This window comes from Phalacrocorax carbo, chromosome 3 (genome assembly GCF_963921805.1).
Source record: "Phalacrocorax carbo chromosome 3, bPhaCar2.1, whole genome shotgun sequence".
NCBI classification, from domain to species: Eukaryota; Metazoa; Chordata; class Aves; order Suliformes; family Phalacrocoracidae; genus Phalacrocorax; species Phalacrocorax carbo.
Window position 1 is genome coordinate 16638402 of NC_087515.1, and position 18448 is coordinate 16656849.

Here is an 18448-nt window from a genome sequence, read left to right on the forward strand (position 1 = left end):
AAGGCCTACAGATTACTTCTGTCCAAGACCCCACCAGAAGACAGGCTTCTTGGTGGCCATCTTCAACTGTGAGCATGTGAAAAACACGGCCTAGTATTTACTACCGAAGGCAATATGCACTATTACACAATGTGTCACGGCTAGAAAAACAACAACACAACCCCCCCCAGTTTTCAGCTTACTAGATTTCTGTTTAGTAAGTAATCTGTATTACGGCATACAAAAATGTGATCTAGAAAATGCAGCAACAACAGCAAAATCCCAATGACATCTTTACTAAACAACTCTCAGACCAGAGCTGCAATAAAGATGGGTACTAGGTCACTTCCCCCCTCATTTGGGCTATCACTAGAGAGTCCTCTGAAAAAGCAGTGTTGTTCCAATTAAACACGGAATAAATGTTTTTACACCAGGCACAGAAAAAGGAATCTAAGAAATCGTTCATTAATAATTTGGAAATTTTTTTAAATATAAAATAAGTGAAAAATGGTTATGTAACTGATAACCCTATTGAGACTTTAGGAATAAATGCAAGTAAACAGACTACTACCAGAATTAAAAATTTTCTTAAATAAGTCTGGATTATAAACACTGAGCGAACAATTTCATACCCTTGAAACACTGAATTCCTCCATCATCTAGTTTGTACCTATAAAGATAATACAGATTTTGTCAGAATTACAAAAATGGAATTTTCTAAATATAATTCTCTTACACTGCTATTTTCTATAGAAATAGGAATCGGTTCTCAGTCGATTGGAAAGGATTTGAGTAGTATTTCCATTTTTTGTAATTCATTACTTCATAAAATATTTTGCTATGCTTTAAAATAATATTTTGCTGGAATTTATTTAATTACAATTTCTATTACCATAGACTCACAAAACGTGGTAGGTGTGACAGAAACACTACTGTACAAACATGCCATTGTTTCAAATCATATTGTTTGGATTTTTTAAATGTATATACATGTCTTTCTGTACTAAAATATCTTTTTTCTCATAAATTCTGGTACAATAAGCTAATATCTCAGGAAACAGGAATTTTTAGTAACTATTTCAACATACACAGATCATAGCCCAAGTAAATACTTCGATTCTGTCAGAACCCTCACTGCAGAAGCTCCTTTGTACTTCAAAATAACAATCACAAAGTTGACTATGAGTGAAAATTGTAACAGAAAGGGAAAAAAATACGTGTTCTAATAATACAACTGTTCAGACTGAAGTTACTTAAGTTTGTGAAGGATTTTATGTTTACTCATGTAAAGCACTCACAAGCACTAACAGTAAAAGAAGCAGTTCTGTAGTTTGACACAAATCTAAAAAACTAGAGCTGTATATAAATTTTTGGTCATGGTTTCTTTCAATCTCACAACAGTTGAGAGGATTTACCCATGCAATAATGTTTAAACAAAACTGTTTGGGGGCATTCTTATTGTTTTTTATTTTAAATCAAGGCTAAAAAAACCCGCTAGAAGCATTAATATTTAGAATTTAGTTACAAATATCATTTATTTACTCTGTTCCAGCAGTACCAGAAAAAATGCAATTCAGCACTGAAGCACAAGCCAAATAATGCTCCAAAGAATGAAATACTTGTTTTCCAACATTAATTTCCTATACTTTTCACCCTTTTACTCCCATAAAAGATATCTAATAATGTAAAAAAATCTTTGTTCTATACAGTCCTGAGGTTTTCCGTAATCACACCCAGAAGAATGAAGCTACTCTCTGTAATCTGAGGCACCAGAGAGAAAAAGTGTTGAAATGGCCTTGAAATGCTTTAAGAGAAAAAGATACTGCACTTATATGAATGCCTCTCTAGCTTAAGAAAAGCACTCAGAAGAAAACAACATTTTGCTCAAGATAATCCTTAAGCATAAGGTCATCCTGTATTTTTCAACACCATCAATCCACTAATTCTCAAGTGTCCTTAACTTTCCTGATTAAGCATTTCATTAACATAGCTTCATGCTATTTCACAGAAATTCTCTCATATCTAAGTCATAATATTACAGAAAGAAAAAAAATTATCCATGACACTACACAAAAACTACAAATCTGAAATACATAAAAGATGTAAATCACATTGATTTTCATATGAACAATCCCACTTGTACCTACTTAGTAACACTGAGAAAAAAATTTTCTTGACACCGTATTAATATCTGCATGCCCAAGGAACTGACTGGTCCTACTTAGTATTCAATAATAATATAATCGATGCAGTATGAATTTATAGCCACTGAGAAAGAAAAGCAGATGTTAACTCCGATTAACAGTAAATAACCACACCATTCAGTGACAGCATTCTAAGCAATTTAGTAACAAAAAAGTTTTGACTTAGAGCATATGGAAAATTATGCACTGCTCATCTGCAAATACTCTGCCGTTACTTAAGTACTTGAGCTGGTTTTGGCTGGTATAGAGTTAATATTCTTCATAGAAGCTAGTGTGGGACTGTGTTTTGGATTTGTGCTGGAAATAGTTTTGATAACACAGGGATGCTTTAAATCCTGCTGAGCAGTGCTTACAGAGTCAAGGCCCTTTCTGCTTCTCACCCCACCCCACCAGTGAGTAGGCTGGGTTGGGCACAAGAAGCTGGGAGGGAGCACAGCTGGGACAGCTGGCTCCACCTGACCAAAGGGATATTCCAGACCAGAAAGAGGGGACCTTCAGAATTATGGCATTTGTCTTCCCAAGTAACTGTTATGTGTGATGGAGCCCTGCTTTCCTGCAGATGGCTGAACACCTGCCTGCCCATGGGAAGTAGCAAATGAATTCCTTGTTTTGCCTTTCTTGCACATGTGGCTTTTGCTTTCCCTCCTAAATTGTTCTTATCTCAACCCATGAGTTTCCTCACTTTTGCTCTTCTAACTCTCTCCCCCATCTCACTGGGGGGAAGTGAGCAAGCCGCTGTGTGTTGCTTAGTTGCTGGCTGGGGCTAAAGCACAACAGCGCTGTAGTGCTAACGTTTTGAGTTCTGCTGAGAGACTTATTCCTCAGATAGAAGAGCAGGAATAAATTTAGCTACAACAACAGACTAAGTGCAGATTATATAATAACACACAAATAAAATAGGTATTAATGAACTTGATACAACCTGGTTGAACTGGCATACAATTCAACCCTTAAGTTAAAATCTCAAGAACATACATTGGTCCACTCACCAGTAAAGCTGTCTGAAGATCTACACTGGACGTAGCCTGTAGGCAGATGGCCAACTTCCTGAAAATTAGGGTTCTTTGCCATTCTGAACAATGGACAGATTGAACACCAAGCTCATAGAAATGCTATTCAGCAACATCCAGCTGCACAGCAACACCTGTACCATTTCCTGAAACAATGCATGAAATATACATCATCAGAAACGGGGGACACGTAGTCTATAGCAAAAGTGAGAGAGATGCATATTTCTCAGTTAAAATTTTTGTGGAAATTAAGTTTTGAAAAATCCCTCCATTCTATGGGAAAACTTCTAACAAAGTTAGAACATAGCATTAGAATTTATTGGTTTTGAGCCATCAATTTCATTTTGACCATTCATTTTTTTTAACCATCAAAAAAAGATCATAGAATCATAGAATTATTAAGGTTGGAAAACACCTCTAGGATCATCAAGTCCAACCGTCAACCCACACTACCATGCTTCCTAAACCATACTCTGAGGTGCCATACCTACACATCTTTTAAATACCTCCACAGATGGCGACTCCACCACCTCTCTGGGCAGCCTGTTCCAGTTCCTGACTACTCTTTCAGTGAAGAAATTCTTCCTAATATCCAAGCTAAACCTCCCCTGACACAGCTTGAAGCCGCTTCCTCTTGTTCTATCACTACTGACTTAGGAGAAGAGACCAACACCCACCTCACTGCAACCTCCTTTCAGGTAGTTGTAGAGAGCAATAAGGTCTCCCCTCAGCCTCCTCCTCTCCAGGCTAAACAACCCCAGCTCCCTCAGCTACTCCTCATAAGACTTGTTCTGTTGACCCTTCACCAACTTTGTTGCCCTTCTCTGGACACGCTCCAGCACCTCAATGTCCTTCTTGTAGTGAGGGGCCCAAAACTGCACACAGTACTTGAGGTGAAGCCTCACCAGTGCCGAGTACAGGGGCACTGTCACCTCCCTGCTCCTGCTGGCCACACTATTCCTGATACAAGCCAGGATGCCGTTGGCCTTCTTGGCCACCTGGGCACACAGCCGGCTCATGTTCAGCCGGCTGTCAACCAGCACTCCCAGGTCCTTCTTCGCTGCTCAGCTTTCCAGCCACTCTTCCCCAAGCCTGTAGTGTTGTTCTGACTCAAGTGCAGGACCCGGCACTTGGCCTTGTTAAACCTCATGCAATTGGCCTCAGCCCATTGATCCAGCCTGTCCAGGTCCCTCTGCAGAGCCTTCCTACCCTTTAGCAGATCCACACTCCTGCCCAATTTAATGTCATCTGCAAACTTACCGAGGGCGCACTCGATCCTCTCATCCAGATCATTGATAAAGATATTAAACTGAACTGGCCCCAAAACTGAGCCCTGGGGAACACCACCTGTGACTGGCCGCCAACTGGATTTAGCTGATGGTAATATATTGCCATTCATTTGTTCATTACAAGCCACAAAAATTTCATCCTGACATTTTTGCTTCAGCATCAATGTCCCTGAGAACACCGTCTTCCCAGAAGCGTCCTAATTAAACCAGCTCTGTACAAACTGCATCACACACATTTTAGTCCCCACAAATCCAAAACACACCCAAAGTTCTCTAAGTGTCTTTGCTAGCTAAAGGTGTTGGAGGTTTTTTGGTTTTTGGTTTTTTTTTTTTCATTTGGGCTCTTTTTTTCTTACAATACTTCAGGCAGTTGCAGATCTTCCTCCTGTGCAAGCCTTTAGTTTTACAAACAGGAAAACAAAACAAACAGTAGGGTGAAGAAATACAGAAATATAGAGGCTTCATTTATTTAAATACATAACCAACGTAATGAGCCTCTCTCAACAAGTATAAATTATTGTTATTCTTCCCATCATACCTGCCAGCAGGAAAAATAAACTGTATTTAATTTGCTAAACAGATGAGACCTTGATCTATGAATTCTCCCATAAGAAACACTCTCACCTCTTTAAAGTATATGTTTAAGGGAGCAAGGGAGGAGAAGGAAGAAAAAATATTTTTAGGCAGTCTTATGAACTGGAAAGTAACCACACCTCCACCCAGCAAACTGAAAATAGGTATTTGACAAAGATCTCCTGGGTTTAGAGAATAACATCTATTAGGTAAACATTTACATAATTACAAAACCTGCAAGTACCATGTTATCACATTGGCTTGTATTATCTAAGTGTATTCAAAAACCATTTATGAAAACGCATTTTTTTTAAACATGAGTGAACAGACCCCAACAGAACACTACACTTCAAGCACCTGCTTTACAGATTTGTAACAAAAGACATCCCAAATACACCTGCATCGTGAGTAGGCTCAAATTAAATTTTAAAACACATAAGAAATTAAGTGACCCCAGCACAGGGCTTCGGGAGAAGTCTGCGGGCTGTGCTTTAAAAGTAACGTGAGCAAAGAGCATTGCTGGGCAAGCAAGATGACAGGCACATTGCTAACAAGTTACCATCAAGTGATTTGTTTGTTTGTTTTAAAGTCTGATAACGTGACAGCTTCTTCTAAGTCAAAAGTATCTTCAGTGAAACACGGCAGTGCATAACTTGCGAGAGTAGTTAAGCACTAAGACGTCAGAAGAACCCGTGAAAACACTGCGTGTGCTATCGAAGGGTCAAAACATTGAACTAATATTTAAAAGAAAAAAAAAAGGCCCCAAGAGGGTCTCGCAAAGCGCAGGCGAAGGGGGCGACAGGGGGGGGCGGCGCGGCGCCCCGCGGAGGAGGGGAGGCCGAGAGCCGGCGGTCCGCCCAAGGTCGCACCCGGGGAGGCCGGGCCGCCGCCCTCAGAGCCTGGAGGCGCCGGGGAGGCCGGCGCGCTGGGGGCCGACCCCTCCCCTGCCACGAAACGGCGCCTCAGGTGAACCCCTCCGTCCCCGCCGCCCCGCGAGGCCGGCTGCTCCCCGCGGGCAGGCGGCGCTCCCCCGGCCCGCTCCTGGGAGGACCTGCCCGCGCCCGCTGGGAGCCACCGCCGGCGGCAGCACGCCGGCCCGCCCAGGAGCGGCGGACCCACCGCAGGGGAGGCCCCGGCCGCCGCCCGGTCGTCACGAGCCGCGCCCGCAGAGGGGGGCGCGGCCGCCGCGCACCCACCGCGACCCTCCCCCGGGACTCACCGGCCCCGCCGCCGACAAGGCCTCCACCCCCTGACCCGCCGCTGTCGCTACGTCAACCGGCGCGCTGATGTCACTTAGCAACAGCAGCCGTCCTCCCGCGCGCTGACGTGAGCGACCACTGGCGGGAACGTCGCGGGAACGGCTCGCCTCGGCCCCCGTCGTTCCGTTCGCGCGGCGGCGGGGTTCCTCTTCCGGCCGCAGAGCGAGGCGGCCCCCGCGGGGCCGGGGCGGGGCAGAAGCGGGCACGCGTTCAGGGAGCCGGGGCGCCGGAACGCCCGGCCGGTGTAAGAGTGTTGAAGCTTCCCCGCCGCGCTCCTCTGCGGGGGCACTCGGCCTCGTTCAAAATAGACGAGTCCTTTGCTTAAGCGTGACGTTGTGCTGGCCAGTCACTCGCCGGTCCGCGCGTGTTCTGTCCTGAGTGATGAGAACCTCTGCCTGCCTAAGGAGAACCGTTTGGTTAATTTTTACTGTTCTGCATTAAGCTCAACCCCTCCAAATGGCAAGGTGCTACATGCTATTCAGTGCTGTGCTTTATTTATCATAGAATCATAGCATGTCCTGAGCTGGAAAGGACCCACAAGGATCATCAAGTCCAACTCCTCTCCCTGCACAGGACAACTCACACCATATCTCTGAGGGCATGGTCCTAGTGCTTCTTGAATATCGCCAGGCTTGGCGCCATGACTGCCTCCCTGGGGAGCCTGTTCCAGTGCTCCACCACCCTCTGGGTGAAGGATCTTTTCCTAATATCCAACCTAAACCTCCCCTGGCACATCTCCCTGCCGTTCCCTTGGGTCCTGTCATTAGTCTCCAGTGAGATCAGCGCCTGCCCCTCCTCCTCCCCTTCTGAGGAAGCTGCAGACCGTGATGGCACCAGGCTGAACAAACCAAGTGACTTTAGCTGCTCCTCCTACGGTTTCTCCTCTAAACCTTTCACCAACTTCGTGGTCCTCCTCTGGACACTCCCCAGTAGCTTCATATCCTTAATGGACTGTGGTGCCCAAAACTGCACACAGCACTCGAGGTGAGGCCGCACCAGTGCGGAGCAGAGCAGGACAATCACCTCCCTCGACCAGCTTCAATGCAGTGCTTTATTTAAATTTATTTATTACTTATATTTAACAGAAGTGTTACCTTCAAAGAAATAAAAATAATAGTCCGTAATCAGCGAGAACATTAATTTCAAAAATTTTTACATCTAAAATCTTCAACATCTTTTGCAGGCTGAAAGAATCATTAAATGTTTGTTTTTACTAGCTTATTGGATTTTGTAACTGAGAGTACTGGTTTTAATCAGCTGTCAGTATGGCAAGAAGCAGTAACTTAAAAAAAAAAACAACAAAAACAACAAAACTCCCCAACAACCAAGCACACCTTGCCCCCTTCATTATATTACTATACCTAGTTTGTAGATGCCAGTGGTTTTTTACTAGTTTCCTCTTTAACTTCATCATCTATCACATTGTCTATGCTTTGTCAAGCACATAAATAAAACCCAAGGGTCATTGCAGGATTAGCAGATGTGCTTAGAGTAACTTTTGAGTACTAAGCAGAGAAACTTCAACATACCCTGCTCCTCCTCATGTAGTTATCCCACTGGCCTACCTGTGCACACCCTTTGACTTACTCACTTTAGGTACAAACTATCCCAGTTTTAATTACTGGATTCCAAACAATTGGGTCAATAGGTTTTCCAGCCACACCTGTACTTTGAAGTGTAGTGAAGCAAGTCTGAATGAAACACTCTTATGTTGATAAAATACAAACCAAGTTCCATCCTTGTAAAATATTGAGATTTTCCTTGCCAACACCTTGGTCGTAAAGCTTTACACGACAGATCTGTACTTACTGAAATAAAACTTGTTTTAGACAACCTCACTTAACTACTAGGCTAAATAATTTTTCTACCCACACAATCTAATGTGAGATTCTGAATGGTAAGGAACTGCAGCTAGCAATTCTGCTTCACAAGAGCTTTACTTCATTTTAAGTTCCTATTTCAGCAGCAGCAGAAGGGATGTACTATTGTATATGAATGGCACTAAGGCACCACCTAAAGCACAGTATCTGTAGATACTGGCAAGACCAGCCACAAAATATCATACAAATGACAATTTAAGATATCAGGGTTGCTTCATATAACAAATACAGAACTGAAAAAATATTATCTCTTGAGTTACTGTGTCTACCTTCCCATTTTTGATTGTTTGCACATCTGTAGGCAATATTAAAAAGATCAATACTTTTCACATTCCTTTTTCCAACACTTCAGGCTCAGATGAAGCCTATAATCGATTTTACTCGTATCCAAAGGTAAACAAAATACCTTAGACTGAGTTTTATGAATTATTTTTTATGTAGAGCTCTGTAAAAGTACTGGTTTGTATATGCTATCTTCTTAAGGTGAGGCAGGCAGAATTAAGGATTTTTCAGATAAGGAAATAGGGCAGTAACACTTAGCATTTTAGTCATTAACATCTACATTAGAATAGTAGAAATCCAATGCAATACCTTGCATTTCTGTTTTAACCTATAACCCAGGGAGTTATTGATGGATATTATCAACTCTGCACATTAAATTACTAGAACATTCTGCTAATTAAGTCACAGTTATCTTCTTCACTGCTGCACTCCCAATTCATATTCTTTTATCCCCAGATTTCTTCCCAAAAAAGAATCAGCGAACCAAAACAAAATGCCTTTCAATGACCTATGATTCAACAATTAGCAAAGCAACAGGTCACACTGCTTTAAGATTATTTTGTAGTCTGCACCAATGCTTTATTTGGAAGTGAACTGCAATGCCATTACGCTACTCAATAGTCACGTAACTGGAGACTTAGTAGGAGTTAAGTGCTACTTGAATCACAGTAAGAGACAGCAGAGGATTTTTCCCTTGTTGGAAGGAACAACAGGATTTCAAAACTTGACATGTTTTATTTACACTGTTCGTAACAGGTCAAACAGTGTAAAATCAAATAATTTATGTAACGTATGCACTTACAGGTACTATTTCAGTAACCCTCACTGGTCTTGACAGGGCAGATCAAAACTTCTACTAGTAGGAAACTGTTGTTTCAGATACTCTTTTTCATAAAATTCCTAATGCAGAACATACAGAGCATTTAAGTTAAACATAGCCCCAGATTTTCATTGCAACAAAAATTATGAGCAAGTTCTTTCTAGTGTTGGAAGAGACAAGAAGGATCACCGTGAATTAGCAACTATGAGACCTCTTATCTTGGCTGTTAATCAGCAGCCAGAAGCTGAAAGACTGAATTCTTTCTGCTGAACTGATTTATTGCCTCCACAAAGTTTCTTGTTCCAGGCAAGGCTGTTTAAGGCTGCTCCTTAAAGAGTTTTGCCTGGCATAATGTAAGTAAGATTAGGACTTCCCTAAACATGCTACTACTCAAGTCAAAGTTAGTCTGACATTTTATTTTCTAATACACAAAATACGGCATGAAGCCTTCAGGATCTTTTGACTTCATATAAGAAATATTCTGAAGGTTTGGGTTTTTTTCTCCTTGTTGAAATTCACTGGTAGTAACACAGGATTTTTTTGTTGTTGTTAGTTTAAGTCTAAGCAGTGTGAGATGCAGTGAATTTATGGCCACATATCTTTTGAGAGTGTTTTTTGAAATATTAATATAATCGGTGTTCAAGAGGAGATTCTGTGTAAGCGCTCTTCCAAAAGATAGTTGAGTATTCCTAATTGGAAGCAAACTGCAGTGGCATTGCAGGACAGCAGAAAGGAATTCAAGTACATTGAGGTCCCAGGGAAGAGTTTTAGAGGAGAGGAGTTTAGAGGAGACTCTGAACACAACTGATTCCTCTCCATTAAGTGATAATTTCACACACACTGTTACAGATTTTCTCCAGTGGACTGAAAGTGTGCATCTCCTATAGAATATACTTCATCAGAACTAAGTGAGAGTCACCATGTGGTTAGGATTCAAAATTTCAATCCAGTAGCCATCAGGATCCTGAACAAATGCAAGTCCTTTCATTTTACCTATTAAAAAAATAGAGAAGATAAAGTTAAGACTACATGACTACTACTTAATGTCAAATATAACTACTTTGAAAAGTAATTTTTCCTTTTGCATGAGAATTAGTTCAAATTTAGACAGCTAATTCTGAAAACATCCAGATTAGTTTTTAATCAGCATTAGAGCTTTGTGTGCTAAATTGAGAATTTTACTCTCAAAGGAGCTGCAGTTTAAGGCCACTTCGGAATTCTCTTTTGTTGATTTAAGTAAGTTTTCTGTATATGCCCCTGTAAGGGTTCACCCTCTAAATTCAGAAAAATATTTTTGTGCTCCAAGATGTTTTCACATATTTTGTTCATCTGGCTTTTCCAGTACGAAATCCTTTCCTCTGCTGCCCTGTTGACATCCCCTCATTCCTGCCCCCACACTGAAGTTTTATATTAATGGTTTTTGTTTGTTTCCCCTCCCCGATGTGGCTTACAGTACACATTTGCATCACTTCATAAAACAGAGAAATGCAGGGCAGGAATGTTTTCAACTTTACTGTCGGAAAAAAGTATTACTCATTAAAACAGGGTCCCCAAAAGTTGTCTCCAACAGTAAATTAGGATAGCACAGCTTAATATGTTATCTGAAAGTGTTAACCACACACTTGTAATTATACTTGCTTTTTACTGTAACAGAACCAACCTAATTCTTAATATAGTCTAGTTAAAAAACCTTCTGAGAGAGTACTAGATATTTGATTCAGTAATGTAGAGGGGAAAAAAAAATTAGGTGTCTCAGCCTGCTCCACAAACAATGAATGTGAAGTCCAGAACTACTTCCTCCTTCTTAGCATTTGCTGCATCAATTTTATTTCTTAACGTAAAAGCCAGCCTTTGCTCTCCACCCCTTGCCCTCAACTTCGAGAGTTGTTTCCTGTGACTTATTCCATTTGTAGTCTAAGCTTCCCTCCCCTCCTACAAACTTAGAGCTATGCAGTGATGCAGAATCAAAGTAGCTCTCACTTCAACTCTCTCAAGGTTCACCAGATGCTGAACAAATTAAAAAGGGCTCAGAAACTCTTAAATGCTAGAAATATTAAGTGCAACTCTTAAACCAAAACATCTGTGTTCAAGCTAAGTTTTCGCTGTACTTCTTACATTTGCCTCAGCTGAGAGCACAGTGAATAAGATGAAAATCACTCAAGTCTCCTTTCAATTACTTTTCCCTCTAGCGAGGAATCTAGAAGATCAACTCCAATATGCGTAAGCTGAAGCTTCGTGTACTAAAGTTACTCTCAAACTACAGAAAAATCCCACTGTTAGTCCAGGCAACAGGCTAAGTTCTATAGCCAGACAGAAGTAGTAGTACCACAGATTTGTGCATGCTGCTGAGTATTAGATGTCCATTTTGGAATGCATCAGCCCTAAAACTCTCATGAGGTCTCCTCATGAAAGAGAATCCAGTCAAAAAATGCAAGACTTACCACTGATTTGTGCATTTTAGGCTATTTGGACACAGACATTCTTTGTTTATGTACTCTCGAGACATCTGAGCTACACATTATGCAATTTTAGTATAAGTTACAGAAGTCAAACTTACAGATTAATGAGGCTATTTCTACTAAAGCTGACAACAGTTAAAATCACAGCCAGTAGGTGGCGTTAGGTGAATTTAAATAAAAATAGCCAGAAAAGTGAAGAATTACTCAGTTTTACTCCCACCCAATAATTACGTCTTCTGGTCACTTTCATATGGTAAGAATCAAACTGATATGAAGTGTGGGAATTTGAACCATGTTAAAGTAAATTCTGTAATAACTGTAGGCAGTAGTATAAATAGTAAACTATGACATCAGTGGAGCACATGAATTTTGGTGAAGATCAGACAACATACCTAAGGCACGCAGCTAGACCAATTGACTGTTGTTACCGAGATGGATCTGTTGTCCGTTTTGCCCACTGCAAGAAGATGCAGGGGTAACTGGTTCTAGCACCTTCTAAGCAGTGACAACCACTAGAAACGTATTACCCAGGTTTCCAGGAAGCTCTACTAGGCAGAAAATATTAAAAACAAGGAAAAAAATTTACTTACCATCATCTGGTTTCTTCACAAATTTCACTCCTAGTTCTTCAAACCTCTTACAAGCTTTATTGACATCAGGGACAGCAATTCCAATGTGTCCTGTGCAACAATGTAAAAAGAATGAAGTACACTAATTATTGCTGGGTGTTCTAGGAAAAAGTTTGCTCACCATTTCATCTTGTGCAAAAATTTTGTGTGCTGCAGTTCACATAAGATATGATTGCATACAAGAAAAATATTGCTTCCAGAAAGAAAGGCATTTTGGGTATTAACATTATCCTCCTTCAGAAAGCTGGCTTTTTGATAACGCCTTTTAAAATAGGAACTTTAGAGTTAAAATATGTCATTGTTTAGATAAGAACATTATCTAGAGTAGGAGAAAAATACAATTTTCAAACTCTTCTATCTGTATTTCCTTTCTTGAACCATGTCCACGTAACAGGATCTTGTTGCATTTCCTCAGTTCAACAGTACAATGAGTTTATCATTAATGTTGTGTTTGTAGAGACTAACACTAGCACTATGCAAGGCCTAAGCTTACAAATCAGTTCAGAAGCTTTAAATGTCAAGTGGCTAGACTGACTGTGAAACTTACTTCACAAGCCAGTGACCTTTCAAGCACCCAAAATATCAAATTGAGCCACACAAACTCTATTCTCAGTGCTACAGAGTTCTCCTTCTAGCTTAAAATGGATAACCAGTGAATTATAAAAATAGAAATCCCAGTATAAATCAGTCCAAACACCATGATAATCTGATACGCAAAAGCAATTACTGTTCTTCATTCAGTAGTTACTATTACCCTATGCTTGCTCGCCAAAGTATTAAATTCTTTATAAAGCGTAACTGTGGCTCATTACTCTGAAACACATCTGTTCACCTACTTTCATGACCTTTCACAGTGTATATGCTGGAAGGAGAGAGATACAGGATGAGATGCAAGTTCCCTTCTTTCTTAGTGGTAGTAGATTTTCTTCAAAGTGACCTACTAAAAAAGCCTTTTCATCCACACAAGTTTAAAATATTTCCTCTGCTAATTCTCCTAAAAATAAAGCCTATGGTATATACTTACCCAATAACCTTTGCATGGAATTTACAGAGATGTTTGCTAAAACATTGAAAATGCCATTTTTCCTCAATACTCGAGAGAAAAAAAAGGTAATCGCAATAAACCAAAGCTTAAAAACTACGAACACAAAACTAAAGACTTACCAAAACCTCGTGGATCTGAATTGCCATTGTGATAAGATTGATTTTCATCATTTTCAGTGCCCCAGTTGCTGTAGGAAACAATTATTACTTATTGAAGAGCACTGAAATTAACAAATCCTAAATATTCCATTTCCTCAGGAGTATAAGTTGCTTTTCCTAAGAAACCAGAGATTTTCAGCTCTTGCCTGCATTCATTAAACTATCAAGATTTTCCCCAATCACAGGTTCTAGGGATAGTCTCCGGGCTAATCCTATCATGTTTACAGCCCTTCAGTAGCATTCAGGTTCTACATCTGCATGAGTCAGAGACACTCCTGCCTAATTCAGATTAGAGAGAAGGTTGCGCTGCCTAAATCAGTTTATCTGCCTATCACTGGGGAACAAACAGTGAGGGAGGGTAGCAGATCCTGAAGCCAAGCAAGACAGTAGGGTATTTGGGAGATTCTTTCTGCACAGTTACAATACCTAGTACCATTAACCAAATGGTCCTGTTTGTGGGAAGTGTATGTTTTGACTTAATCTTTGACTTTTGATTAGATTCCAAAAGCAATAGTTGCCCATTATTAGGATGCTCTGGGGATCCAAAGGAAGTTCTAACCACATTAATTTTTCCTAAGTTCTTTGGCTTCCCTTGCCAGATGGCATGCATACTCCAAATACAGCAAGCATTATTTCATGTTTGTGTTCCACTGTTCACCTAACAGTTTGAAAGAGCTCTTCTGGAAAGAGAAAGATTAAGCTTGCCAAGTATCCAAGATCTCAGCTGTATTTTATGGCTATATTGCAGTGAAGATGTTTCCACAGTAATGATTACTTTTTTTTTATTCAGTCCAACACAGTTTACACTCATCCACTTCTGTTTAATCACTGTTAAGTGTAATGTAAATCTCATTACATTAATACTCACTGTGTCAGTTCAAGTGTAGCTTTTCTAGAGAAGGTCCAAGCTGTTCTCTCAGTTTTATCTTTTGGAATATGATTTTTGTCTTCATATGCCAGGAAATAGAGCGAGAACTTCATAGTAGGAAAGTCAAATTTTTGAAGCAGTCTAAACAGCAACAAATATTTTGAAATAGTAACTTAAAAAGGTCATCAGGTAGCTCGCAAATAAACCAAGATGCTTCCCCCATGGAAGACGTATTGCTGTGATTTTCTGACTGTAATCCATGCCTTAAAATAGCTACATTTTGGACTATCACATAGAAACATTCCAGAACACATTACAAACCTACAAAAGTGAGAAGAATCTCATGCTGAAATGCCAAACTCTCAGTAACAGAATAGCAAAGCCAGTACAAAGGCTCAAGTCTTGAGGCTGCCAGTCTGTTATTTGTCCATATTTCCTCAGGAAGATCTTTACCTTTATCCACTTTAAAATATCGCCAAGGAATAAAGAGATTTACTTTGAAACTTACTTGCTCTGGGGAGCACACCAGCACCAAAGTTTAAGAACACATCAGGATTAAAAAACAAATATACCGTTAGACAAAATATTTTTATTTCAATAACTAGGTAATATCCATTTCAGAAGTGACAATTTAACTAATTAAGAAAGAACTCCAGTGAGAAAAAGCTACTTATAAAATTCATCTCTTTACTAGATACAAGAAGTCACCCACTTTCCTGTGAAATATTTGATACATCTCTATTTTCACCTAATTTCCAGAGATAGTGTGGCATACGTCGAACCATTTTTATATAGGAAGTTTAACGAACACAAGTAGGCGTGCAAAACAAATCTAAATTCCTTTTCATCTCACTAGATATTTAATTTTTTATTTTGTCACACCCACATTTTCATTGAATTAGAAGTAGTTTATGTGACTTTGGTCTTGACTCATTTCAAGCTGTTTAAAAATATGCTAGAATTTTTTTTGAAATAACTCCTTTCAAACTTCAAGAGCATAAACAGAGCCTTAGCACAAACATGTTAGGCTACTGCAGGGCATCCACCTCCCAACAGCCTTCTCCAAACGACTGAGTTTGGACCTTGTCTCCAGCTTCTGTTGCCTTGGTCTCCTATGACTGGAGGTGGTCATAAGCCACCTCTGAGAACTAGTATAAAACTTTATTTCAAGATTTATAGCGATGACTCCTGATTATAAGCACTGTCATAAAAGTGACCAGTTAGCTGCAGGCTCAATGGGGAGGAAGTAAGCAAGTTGTACACTGATAATTAATGACCTGTTTAAGAAAAAAATGACATCTCTAGTCAAGGCCAATATTAATTCATTTGCAACTTTGGCATTAACTGTGCTGTGGGAGTTCTCAGAGACTGCCAGACTGTCCAGCTGGGCATTGTCTGACAGGCCAGCACTTTTTGTGTAGTTAGACCAATTAGTATAATTACATCAAAAGAACAAAAACTTTTCAGAAGAACAGTAGGAAAAAAACCCAAACTTATTGTGCCATACAACTTCTACTTACGTCATTCCAAGAACTCTTGTATAAAAATCCAAGGACTTCTTAGGATCCTTTACTCTTAACATTGTCTGCTGCAATATAAAATCCTGGGGAGGGGAAAAGGTTTATTATTTATACATCAACCAGAATTTAATTATGGGTATTAACAAAGATGCTGGTTAGTAACAAGTCTAAAACTAGTAGGTTTAAGAGTAACAAATAGAGTACTACATTAAGTGCAAATAAAACCTTTTGTCCCAATCCCATACATACAGAATTGCGTTAAACAAGTATACCTTTGTAACATAATGTTTAAAACAAATAAAAAATACCACCACCGGTATCATTCAATATATTTTATCAGTGGTATCAAAAAAGGGTATCATCCTTATCTTTATCATTCTTTTATGGAGCCGTTCTTTTCATGCAAGCACACTAGATGCGTGAATATGCAATACTGGGTCTCACTGCAGACCCAAAATTTAAATAAAGCTAAACTTCTGAATTCATTATATTTATCATTTCCTTGCATGGGTGTTGAATTTCTCTCAAGCTTGATGATATCTTGGCAGCACAACCAGCCTGCAATTCTGTAAGGGCATTTTCCTCAAGACACAGGGTAACTTTATAGACCATGGGTTAAACTTTATATACCATAGGCTAACAAACAGTTAAGTGGATGAAAACTGAACAGTAGGATAGTCTTGACAGATGATAAAAAAAAAAAAAGAAGACACATGCATAACAACTGAAATGCAATGACAAAGTTCTCCTAATAATAAATAAAAATGTTTGGGGTGTTTTGGAGGATTTTTTTTTTTCAGCCCTGGCGTGTGGTGGCTGCGGAGCCCCCGGGGCACCCGGTGACCCGCCTGGGGATGGCCTGCGCCGGGCTGGGGCGGCCGGGGGCTCCCAACCACCGGCCCAGCAGGTCCGCCCTTCACCACGAAACGTGAAACCGCGCCGGGCCGGTCTCCCCACACCAGGTGGGGCGGCGCACCCCGAGCGCTGGGCCGTCCCTGCCGACCCGACCCAACCCGGCCCGGCCGCCCCCCGCTCCCCCAGGCCGGGACCCTTCCCACGGCCAGGGAAGCACCAGCGCCGCCGCGAGCCCCCACCTTCGTGCTGGCGTCCGGCTCCGAGCAGGCGCCGTAGGCTGCTTCATCGCTAAGGCCGCTGACTTCTGCTGGGGCCGCCATGTCGGGAGAGAAGGAGGAGGAGGAGGAGAAAGAGGCGGCGGCGGCCGCGGGAAGGCGGTGCTCCACTCCGCTCCGCCCTGCCCTGCAGCCGGGCGGCTGCTCGGGGGCAACGCCGCGGGTGCTGCGAGGGTCCCCGCTGGGGTCCGGTGCTGCCTGAAGCACCAACGCGGACTTAATTAGCTGTGGGGAGGGATGAAACCACGGCTCCTCTGCATCCCTCCGGCTGCTGCTCGCAGGCGGGGGGTGCCATGCAAACGCCGAAAGCAGGCGGAGGTACCCGACTCCAAGGGAACGGTGCCCCTTCCCCCTCCGCCTTTTTTTTTTTTTTTTGTAAGTCCTTCCGACTGGACGCATCTCAGGGTGGTTGGGAAACCTGGGCTGGCGCCCTCAGCCCCGCCGTGCGCCCCTCCTGGTGCTGAGGGGTATTGGCGGCTGCCTTTGCCGGCAGGCGCTGGGTTATTTCAGGTCTAAAAGCAAAGAATAATCTTTCTTTCAAAAACTCGGCATGAAAAACAGAATTGAGTACTCTGGAAAAAAAAAAATACACCGTTAATGACTGAAAGCAAAGCACTTCAGCGGTGCAGCACTCTCTCCGGGTTACTGAAGTAACTTCCACGGGTACGTTTAAGGCCAAACCCTGAGCAAGGGGCTCTGCGGTGAGACCCTGCGCGGGGCGCTTCCCGGTGCCCAGCACGGTCTGTACGGCGGAATTACGGTTCAGCTTCTGGGTGTCGAATTTTGACCAGCCCCGCCGCGAGGTGCGGGAAGGAGGCGCCATCAACAACCCCCGCCCCTCTCTCTCACCCGTTGCCCCGCCCCGTGTTGCCCACCGTCTCCCTCCGCCGCCCTAGGTAGCCGCGGCACCGAGGCAGGAGGGTCTGGCGCGGAGGAACCTGCTGGCGCAAGGCGTTGGCAACGAGCTTTTGCAACGAGCGTTGGCAACGGGGGGCGGCTACGCCGCCGAGGGGCCGCTGCCCGAGCTGTGAGGGGCGGCGTCGGGCAGCTCGGTGAGGCTCCTCCTCTCTGCCAAAGCTGAAGTGCCGTGAAGGCACCTCAGGTTTTCAGAAGAAAGCTAGAAATCATTATCCCTCGCAAATCCTCCATTTTTCCTTCCCTTCCTCACCTCATCCTCCTGCCTTCTAAGGCGTGTGCTGGAAGCCAGACTCATTTTTTTTCTTACATGAACAGTTTTTGTAGACAAGGTTTAGGGCACCCTGGAGGGGAGGAAATTTATGTAAAAGCACATCAGGTGTTACAACTAGGATAGGCAGCCAGCTGGAGTTCATGCCGTTTGTTGA

At 42.0% G+C, this 18448-nt stretch overlaps 2 protein-coding genes across 4 annotated transcripts in view; both read right to left on the reverse strand.

Moving 5' to 3' along the window:
- BTBD9 (BTB domain containing 9) overlaps positions 1-6743 on the reverse strand; it is a 142881-nt gene extending 136138 nt beyond the window's left edge. Inside the window, exons 1-2 of one of the 3 annotated variants that reach the window (XM_064446015.1) lie at positions 6275-6741; positions 3173-3339 (exon numbers count right to left, since the gene is read on the reverse strand). In XM_064446015.1, coding sequence (XP_064302085.1) covers positions 3173-3254 — 82 coding nt within the window. In that variant the 5' untranslated portion in view covers positions 3255-3339; positions 6275-6741. Of the gene's footprint in view, positions 1-3172; positions 3340-4745; positions 4889-6274 lie in introns of those variants that run through there. The other 2 variants (XM_064446016.1, XM_064446017.1) reach the window with 2 other exon arrangements.
- A 613-nt stretch (positions 6744-7356) lies between these two features.
- GLO1 (glyoxalase I) lies at positions 7357-17227 on the reverse strand. Its single transcript, XM_064446018.1, has 6 exons — positions 17070-17227; positions 15976-16058; positions 14456-14596; positions 13549-13616; positions 12346-12435; positions 7357-10289 (listed from the first exon to the last, which is right to left on the reverse strand). The coding sequence occupies exons 1-6, from the start codon at positions 17148-17150 to the stop codon at positions 10201-10203; spliced, it is 552 nt and encodes a 183-aa protein (XP_064302088.1). The 5' UTR covers positions 17151-17227; the 3' UTR covers positions 7357-10200.
- Between the last annotated feature and the right edge of the window lie 1221 nt (positions 17228-18448).